This window comes from Drosophila albomicans, chromosome 2R (assembly GCF_009650485.2).
Source record: "Drosophila albomicans strain 15112-1751.03 chromosome 2R, ASM965048v2, whole genome shotgun sequence".
Taxonomy (NCBI): Eukaryota; Metazoa; Arthropoda; class Insecta; order Diptera; family Drosophilidae; genus Drosophila; species Drosophila albomicans.
In genome coordinates this window covers 28,941,632-28,952,084 of record NC_047631.2, presented here as the reverse complement: position 1 = coordinate 28,952,084, position 10,453 = coordinate 28,941,632, and the positions used below count along the sequence as shown (strand labels likewise).

Sequence of the window (10,453 nt, the reverse complement as noted above, 5' to 3'; positions counted from 1 at the left end):
ACACGATGCAATTTGGCGTATCCTGGGGAATGTTATTGCGATTAACTTTAAAGAAGCACTACCAATTATAATACACTGAAAAAACTTATGTTAATATGGGTATTTTCTTAATAAACTTCTGTAGACGATGAATTTTGAAATAGTTTATAAATTTCCGTATACCATATCATATTAATTTTCCAAGGAAATTAAACAACTGCTTTATATAGAAATATGAATGTTTATATAGAAAATCATATAGACATTTCGTATTAGTTTAAATTCAATCATCTATCAGCATGAAAGTCTGCTTATCATCAATCAGTATAATAATTTATTGCACTTTAGAGTTAACTTCGGTATGTAGGATGGAGCCTATTAAGGGTGAATTAGTGCAAGGACTCGATGATAACTGTTTATTGGACTTTATCGCCTGCAAGAGAGGAAAGTGAAAGTGTGAATGCCGATAAATCAGTTTTGTAAATATATATTATTATTTTTTCTATACATTTTATACAGGCTCATCTCACTGTAAACCATCGCTCAAGTGCGCAGCTCTTTTGACTTAAAAATTATATAAATTGTAAATTGCATTATCCCAAGTAATATTATCTTCCCACTGAAATATACCGACGCATCTACCCTGAAATATACAAAAATAGCAAAAAAAAAAAAAAAAAAAAAAATCACATATTTGATCTTCTATCAACATGAAAGTCAGCTTTGTACCGATCGTTTTACTAATGTGTTGCAATTTGGCAGTGACTGAAAAGAATTGCGTTGTTTCCTGCCGCTTAACGTTGCGGATTCGAAGATAATTGTTTAATAAAGAGCATCGGCTGGAACACAGTATTCAGGATGTGAATTTCGGTAAACCTACTTTGTAATCATTATTTGTTTTATTCGGTATATGCGCACTTAGCACGAACTCCTTGCATGATTAATCCATCGCCCAAATGCTTGACCCTTTAAAGTTAAAGAAGCTCCATGAATTTAAATTTATTGTCTAACAATAAAAGGTATTTTAAGATTATTCTGCTTTTCATTTTTGCAACTGAATTATTCTCTGATCTGTGTTTCTCAGAAATGTATAACTCTACACAATAAGTTCACTGCTGATTGAATAGTTTCCTATTAAATTTCCGTTACTAATGCACTTCGATATAGATTATATAGTTTATAAATTGCCATTATGCCATGAAATTTGAATTTTCTCTGAAATATATAAATATAAATGCATATTGTTATTTAAAATTAGTTCAAATTTGATCTTTTAAATATCAATATGAAAATCTACTTTGCATTGATGGCTCTCTTAATTTGTTGCAATTTAACAACAGCAGCAGAGAAGAAATGCGCACTAGAATTGTGTACCCTTAGCATCCCTCCCCAATGTCATTGTGCTCGATATGAATGATGTCTCCTCCGAGAAACGAATAGGTATGTAAAATCTGTTAATCTTATTTCCTATTATATAATTGATGTTTTCTACTTTTTATACAAGATTATACTACATTCCTTGCAAAGATGAATTATCGCTCTATTCACTTAAAATATGCACCAAGAATTATAATTCATACAATAAAACTTATATAAAATATGGGTTTTTTAATTTTTACCTTTCGTTCATTATAGATTATTTAATTTATAAATTGCAGTATAACATGGACTTTTGATTTCCCATCAAAATTGTACAGAACTACTGTACACAGAAATATAAAATATAAATATTATAGAAATAGTTATTTCAAAATAATTCAAATTTGACCTTTTTACAATCAACATGAAAATCTTCTTTGATCGTTCTGCTTATCTGTTGTAATTTTGTAAAAGTAAATGCCAAAGATTTTGAACATTAGACTTAGCTCCTTAGTGAACAAGTGTTTTGCAGTTTTGGCTAAGGAAACCATCGCCTGCAAAACAACAAAAGCATCTTTATTCCAATAAACGCATTTTCTAGGTATTTAATTATTTCTTTTATACATTTTACGCAGTTTTACAATCCGTTCCTCGTGAGGGTAAAGAATCTTCACCCAAATGTCCAGCTCTAATCACATAAAAGAAGATCCTCGAATTCCAATTTATGGCATAAAGCATGTCAAATAATAAACAATATCAGCCATGAAATCCACGAAATTTTCACTGATTTGAATTCCCAACAAAAATGTATTATTATATATAGGAATTAGCTTGCTGGTGCTTTAATATTTTAGGTGTTCATAGATTACACGGCTTACAAATTTAATTATACCAGTAAATTTTAATTTTCATAGAAAAATATAAATAGAAATGCATATTGGCATTTAAAATTAGTTCAAATTCGATCTTTTTACAATTGACATGAAAATCTATTTTGCTGTGATCGCTATGCTAATTTGTTGCAATTTAACAGTGGGCAAAAAGGAATGCGAATATGCGTGCATATTATTAGATTCTCCTGTTTGTGGAACAGGGGCTTTGAAGGATGAAATATTGTTTTGTGAATTCGAGAATGAGTGTGAAATGAAACGCATAGCCTGCAAGAACGATATAAGTATGTTTAATCCAATTAACTTATTCTCTAATCATATAATATTTTATATATTTTACGCAGATTTACGCCCCATTCCTTGCAGAGGTATTGGAGTGTCGAACAATTGTGGATACATTAAGCGTATGGCAAATTTAAAATAACAATAAAGGCGAAGCAATTGAATTTTATTTATTATGTACAATTATACATATTAAGATGGTTGCTGTTTGCATAATTTCCTATTCATTTACTGTTACTGCTAATCCACTTCGATATAGATTATATAGTTTATAAATTGCATGAAGTTTGAATTTTCGCAGAAATGTATAAATAGAAATGGATATTGACGTTTAACATTAGTTCAAAGTCAGTCTATTTTCAATCAACATGAAAATCTACATTGCATTATTCGCTCTGCTTGTCTGTTGTAATTTGACAATGGCTAAAAACAATTGCGGAATAGGATGCCCGAGAATCTACCGTCCTGTCTGTGCTTTGGCACATTTTGAGGGTGAACAAGTGTTTTGCAAATTTTCTAATGATTGTGCTAGGGAAAACAGAGCCTGTTGGACAGAAATACGCAAGTTTAATTCGATAAAATTTTTTCCTAATTATATAATTTTTCGTTTTACATTTTACGCAGATTTACAACCCGTTCCTTGTGATGGTAAACAATCTTCACCAAAATGCGATGCTTTACGCAAAATCCATCTCGAAAAGAAATTATCAGCCAAGAAAATCAATTTTCTCTGATCTGACTTTCCCAGAAATTCGTAATTCTATAATTTGATTAAAAAAGTCTACAAATTAAAAAAATATTTATTTTTTTGTCTATTTGCTGTATTTCAATTCAGACTTTGTTTAAAATTTGTTTCAATAAAAATAGAACATTATTAAAACTTTAAATTGTAAATTTCAATAAATATGCATATTTGTAATTAATTTACTCAGTTAATTAATTTGAACAATTTTGTAATAATACATCACGAACTGGATTATCCACGTAGTTATTGGAGTATCGAACAATTGTGTATACCTAAAGCATATGGCAAATACAAGATAACAAAATAAGCCAAGTAATTGAATTATTTTACGGAATTTTCTCTGAATTAAATTTACAAAAATATGTATAATTCTACATAATAAGCAACTACTGTTACTAATTCAATTCCATATAGATTATATAGTTTATAAATTGCATGAAATTTGAATTTTTGCAGAAATGTATAAATAGAAATGGATATTGATGTTTAAAATTAGTTTAAATTCGATCTTTTTACAATCAACATGAAAATCTATTTTACATTATTCGCTCTGCTTATCTGTTGTAATTTGACAGTGGCTAAAAAGAATTGCCAAATAGGATGCCCGAGAATCTATGATCCTGTCTGTGCATCGGCACTTTTTAACGATGAACGACTGTTTTGCAAATTTTCTAATTATTGTGTTAGGGACAGCGTCGCCTGCTGGACAGAAATACGCAAGTTTAATTCCATAAAGTTATTTCCTAATTACAGAATTATTTCTTTTATCCAGATTTACAATCCGTTCCTTGTGCTGGTAAACAATCTTCACCCAAATGCGCTGCTCTTTTCAAAATACGTCACGAAAAGATATCAGCCAATAAAATCAATTTTCAACTGATATGACTTTCCCAGAAATTCGTAATTCTATACATATAATTTGATGAAAAAAGTTTACTTTTCAATGTAACGATTTACTAAAAAAAATACAAATTAAATAAATGTTTATTTATTTGCCTATTTGCTTTATTTCAATTCAGACTTTGTTTAAAATTAGTTTCAATAAAAATAGAACAATTATTAAAACTTTCAATTGTAAATTAAAATAAATATGCAACCTTTCAATTTTTGTAATTAATTTACGCAGTAAATTTGAACAATTTTCTAATAATACATCACGAACTGGATTAATCGCGTCGCTTGGAGAAACGATAAAGTATGTTTAATCCGATTAGCTTGTTTTATAATCACGTAATATTATACATTTTTCACAGATATACGCTCCACTCCTTGCAGAGGTATTGAAGTATCAAACAATTGCATATACTTAAAGCAATATAAAATAACAAAATAGGCAAAGTAATTGTATTATTTTACAAAATTTTCTCTGATCTTTGATCTCTGCAATTACGAAAAATAATAATAATAATAATAATAATAATAATAATAATAATATAATATTTCATAATAAGATGGCTGCTGTTTGAATATTTTCCTATTTAACTACTGTTGCCAATTCACTTCGATATAGATCAGATAATTTATAAATTGCATGAAATTTGAATTTTTGCAGAAATGTTTAAATATAAATGGATATTGACGTTTAAAATTAGTTAAAATTCAAACTTTTTAAAATCAACATGAAAATCTATTTTCCATTATTCGCTCTGCTTATCTGTTGTTACTTCACAGTGGCTAAAAAGAATTGCCGAATAGCACACTATGCAATCTACCGTCCTGTCTGTGCATTCGCACATATTGAGGGTGAACGAGTGTTTTGCGAATTTGATAATGATTCGGTTAGGATCAACATCGCCTGCTGGACAGAAACACGCAAGTTTAATTCGATAAAATTATTTCCTAATTATATAATTATTTCTTTTTTATATTTTTTGCAGTTTTACAACCCGTTCATTGTTATAAAAAACAATCTTCACCCAAATGCGATGCTCTAAACAAAATCTATACCGAATCAGTGGCATCAGCCATTTCGTTGAGAAATAAACGCTTAGGAATATAACTATCGATAACTAATGTTAGCAGTGCATTAACATTAACATCTGCACTGGACGCAATTATGTAAACTAACATCAACAACCAAAGCAGAATGTGTTTTATATTACGCTTCCGCCAAGACTCTTCTAACGAACCAATTCGTCCAATACAATAAAATGAGTTTTCTCTGATCTGACTTTCCCAGAAATTCATTATTCTATATATTTAATTCGATTCAAAAAATCTACTTCTCAATGTAACGATTTACTTGACAAAATACACATTAAATTAATATTTATTTAACTGTCTATTTGCTTTATTTCAATTCAATTAATTTCACTAAAAACTAAACAATTATTAAAACTTTCAATTATAAATTACAATAAATATGCAATCTTCCAATTTTTGTAATTTTACGCAGCTAATTAATTTGAACAATTTTTTAATAAATAAAGTATGTTTAATCCGATTAACATTTTATAATCATGTAATATTTTATACATTTTTCGCAGATTTACACTTCATTCCTTGCAAGGGTATTGGAGTATCGAACAATTGCATATACTTAAAGCATATGGCAATATAAAATAACAAAATAGGCAAAGAAATTGAATTATTTTACAAAATTTTCTCTGATCTGCAATTACAAAAAAAGTTTATAATTCCTCATAATAAGATGGCTGCTGTTTGAATATTTTCCTATTCAACTCCTGTTGCTAATTCAATTCGATATATATTAAATAGTTTATAAATTGCATGAAATTGGAATTTTTGCGGAAATGTATAAATAGAAAAGGATATTGACGTTTAACATTAGTTCAAAGTCAATCTATTTTCAATCAACATGAAAATCTACATTGCATTATTCGCTCTACTTGTCTGTTGTAATTTCTCAATGGCTAAAAAGAATTGCGGAATAGGATGCCCGAGAATCTATGATCCTGTCTGTGCATTGGCACATATTGAGGGTCAACGAGTGTTTTGCAAATTTGCTAATTATTGTGTTAGGGACAACATCGCCTGTTGGACAGAAATACGCAAGTTTAATTCGATAAAGTTATTTCCTAATTATATAATTATTTCTTTTATGCAGATTTACAATCCGTTCCATGTGATGGTAAACAACATTCACCCAAATGCGGGACTCTATTCAAAATGCTTCAGGAATCGAGATCCTCAGCCAAGAAAATTAATTTTCACTGATCTGACTTTCCCAGAAATTCGTAATTCTATACATATAATTTCATTAAAAAAGTTTACTTTTCAATGTGACAATTTACTAAAAAAAAATACAAATTAAATAGATATTTATTTATTTGCTTTATTTCAATTCAGACGTTGTTTAAAATAAGTTTCAATAAAAATTAAAAAATTATTAAAACTTTCAATTGTAAATTAAAATAAATATGCAAACTTCCATTTTTGTAATTAATTTACGCAGTAAATTTGAACAATTTTATAAAAATACATCACGAACTGTTTAATCGCGTCGTTATTGGAGTATCGAACAATTGTGTATACCTAAAGCATATGGCAAATATAAGATAACAAAATAAGCCAAGTAATTGAATTATTTTACGGAATTTTCTCTGAATTATATTTCCAAAAAAAAAAATTATAATTCTACATAATAAGCAACTACTGTTGCTAATTCAATTCGATATAGATTATATAGTTTATAAATTGCATGAAATTTGAATTTTCGCAGAAATGTATAAATAGAAATGGATATTGATGTTTCAAATTAGTTAAAACTCCATATTTTTACAATCAAAATGAAAATCTGGTTTGCATTCATCGCTCTGCTTATCTGTTGTAATTTGACAGCGGCCAAAAAGAATTGCAGTACAATAGAGCCATTAATCTATGCTCCTGTCTGCGCATTCGCACATATTGAGGGTGAACGAGTGTTTTGCAGATTTGGGAATAAATGGAATAGAGACAACATCGCCTGCTGGACAGAAACACGCAAGTTTAATTAGATCAAATTATTTCCTAATTATATAATTATTTCTTTTTCATATTATTTGCAGTTTTACAACCCGTTCATTGTTATAAAAAACAATCTTCACCCAAATGCGATGCTCTATTCAAAATCTATAAGGAAGCGATAACCTCAGAATTTCCAAGAAATTCGTAATTCTATTTGATTAAAAAAATCTACTTTTCAATGTGACGATTTACTAAAAAAAAAAAACAATTTAAATAAATATTTATTTATTTGTCTATTTGCTGTATTTCAATTCAGACTTTGTTTAAAATTAGTTTCAATAAAAATTAAAAAATTATTAAAACTTGAAATTGTAAATTACAATAAATATGCATATTTGTAATTAATTTACTCAGTTAATTAATTTGAACAATTTTGCAATAATACATCACGAACTGGATTAATCGCGTCGTTATTGGAGTATCGAACAATTGTGTATACCTAAAGCATATGGCAAATATAAAATAATAAAATAAGCCAAGTAATTGAATTATTTTACTGAATTTTCTCTGAATTATATTTATAAAAAAAATGCATAATTCTACATAATAAGCAACTACTGTTGCTAATTCAATTCGATATAGATAGTTTAAAAATTACATGAAATTTGAATTTTTGCAGAAATGTATAAATAGAAATGGATATTGATGTTTAAAATTAGTAAAAAATTCAAACTTTTTAAAATCAACATGAAAATCTATTTTACATTATTCGCTCTGCTTATCTGTTGTAATTTGACAATGGCTAAAAAGAATTGCGGAACAACATGCATATTAATCTACCGTCCTGTCTGTGCAGTGGCACATATTGAGGGTGAAGGAGTGTTTTGCGAATTTGCTAATGACTGTGTTAGGAACAACATCGCCTGTTGGACAGAAAAAGGCAAATTTAATTCGATAAAGTTATTTTCTAATTATATAATTATTTCTTTTATGCAGATTTACAATCCGTTCCTTGTGCTGATAAACAATATTCACCCAAATGCTCTGCTCTATTCAAAATCTATGAGGAAGCGATAGCCTCAGAATTTCCCAGAAATTCGTAATTCTATACATATATTTTGATTAAAAAAGTCTACTTTTCAATGTGACGATTTACTAAAAAAAAAAAAAAAAATTAAATAAATATTTATTTATTTGTCTATTTGCTGTATTTCAATTCAGACTTTGTTGAAAATTAGTTTAAATAAAAATAAACAATTATTAAAACTTTTAATTGTAAATTACAATAAATATGCATATTTGTAATTAATTTACTCAGTTAATTAATTTGAAAATTTTTGTAATAATACATCACGAACTGGATTAATCGCGTCGTTATTGGAGTATCGAATAATTGTGTAAACCTAAAGCATATAGCAAATATAAGATAACAAAATAAGCCAAGTATTGAATTATTTTACTGAATTACAAAAAAAAAACAAAAGTATAATTCCTCATAATAAGATGGCTGCTGCTTGAATATTTTCCTATTTAACTACTGTTGCTAATTAACTTCGATATAGATTAGATAATTTATAAATTGCATGAAATTTGAATTTTTGCAGAAATGTATAAGTAGAAATGGATATTGATGTTTAAAATTAGTTTAAATTCGATATTTTTACAATCAACATGAAAATCTGTTTTGCATTCATCGCTCTGCTTATCTGTTGTAATTTGACAATGGCTAAAAAGAATTGCGGAAGAATATGCCCGGGAATCTACGATCCTGTCTGTGCAGTGGCACGTATTGAGGGTGAACAAGTGTTTTGCAGATTTGATAATTATTGTGTTAGGAACCAAATCGCCTGTTGGACAGAAACACGCAAGTTTAATTCGATAAAATTATTTCCTAATTATATAAATATTTCTTTTTACATTTTACGCAGATTTACAACTTGTTCCTTGTTATAATAGACAAGAATCACCAAAATGCGATGCTTTACACAAACTCCATCTCGAAAAGATATTATCAGACAATTAAATAAGCTTACTCTGATCTGTCTTTCCCAAATTGTTTATTCTATATATACAATTCGATTCAAAAAATCTACTCTCAATGTGACGATTTACTTAAAAATAAAGACTTTTTTCAAAATTAGTTTCAATAAAAAATTGAACAATTATTCAAACTTTAAATTGTAAATTACAATAAATATGCAACCTTCAAATTTTTGTAATTGATTTACGCAGGTAATTAATTTGAACAATTTTGTAATAATACATCACGAACTGGATTAAGTTCACCCAAAACTCCACAATACAAAATCAAGTTAACTGATTCACGTTTTAAGGACGCTAAAACCTGACATTTAGTGCATTGTAAAGTGAAGTCAGTCATAAGTGTTTTGCACATTTTATTAATTGCATTATTCACAATTTGCAAGTACTCGAACCGGTTACGAAATTTCAGCCAACACTCAGTATATAAGTCGCTGAGTTGAATCGAATTCAATTATTTAATTTTCATATTCAAAACTGTGACAATGAAGTTCTGTGTTGCATTAATAAGTCTGCTGCTCTGCTTCAGTTTTATTTTGGCCACACGAAGGGAATGTCCTACTGTCTGCACAGCGGACTTTAGTCCTGTTTGTGCCGAAGGATATTACAAAGGAAATTTGTTGCGTTGCCAATTCTCCAACTCTTGCAGAGCGACAGTCAGTGGCTGTCTTAACAGAATCGGTGAGTTTAACGTACTTATCTTAATTATTTAAAATTTAAATACATACAATCAAAAATCACTTCTCAAATTTTAAGAAAATTATCCCCAAATTAATATTTATTTGATATCTCCTCTTTTAGACTGGCGTCCATCGGCTTGCTATAAACTTTCCAATTGTGATGGTCTCGTTTAATTCTCTGACACACAAAGTCAGCCAAAAGCAGTTTATTAAATAATATTAATTAAAAAATAGTATGAAATTAAATTTGCAATTTAATCTATAACTCAAACCCGATTGATCTTCAATGATTAACCTGATTTCAGTTCAATGACTTCAGCAATAAAAACAGATGTGCGAATGAACTAATTAAATGAAACGTAATAAAGAATATGACTTCATTTTTATAGTAGTTTAACCTTATCCGGTTTTATGGGAACTGAATTAATAGCAAATTATTGTCATTAACTATCGCTTCAAGATCTGAGTTTTCCGAGAATACTACAACTTAATTCAGTATATCAGTACTTAAGTCAATGCACTTAAAATTACTTAATTGTATTAACTTTTCTGACGGACTTCAATTAATTTGC

At 28.4% G+C, this 10,453-nt stretch overlaps 1 protein-coding gene and 2 long non-coding RNA genes across 3 annotated transcripts; all 3 read left to right on the top strand.

Annotated features, from left to right (window-relative positions):
• Nucleotides 1–1,250: 1,250 nt before the first annotated feature.
• On the top strand, nucleotides 1,251–1,636 carry LOC117575393 (uncharacterized). The gene is made up of 2 exons (XR_004572863.2): nucleotides 1,251–1,419; nucleotides 1,484–1,636. It is a non-coding gene; the product is annotated as an uncharacterized LOC117575393 (long non-coding RNA).
• A 667-nt stretch (nucleotides 1,637–2,303) lies between these two features.
• Nucleotides 2,304–2,679, top strand: LOC117575438 (uncharacterized). Its single transcript, XR_004572866.2, has 2 exons — nucleotides 2,304–2,512; nucleotides 2,573–2,679. It is a non-coding gene; the product is annotated as an uncharacterized LOC117575438 (long non-coding RNA).
• Nucleotides 2,680–9,650: 6,971 nt separating this feature from the next.
• Nucleotides 9,651–10,261, top strand: LOC117574653 (vasotab-like). Its single transcript, XM_034258558.2, has 2 exons — nucleotides 9,651–9,882; nucleotides 10,003–10,261. Exons 1-2 carry the CDS (start codon nucleotides 9,687–9,689, stop codon nucleotides 10,053–10,055), a joined length of 249 nt encoding a protein of 82 aa, XP_034114449.1. The 5' UTR covers nucleotides 9,651–9,686; the 3' UTR covers nucleotides 10,056–10,261.
• The last annotated feature ends 192 nt before the right edge of the window (nucleotides 10,262–10,453 follow it).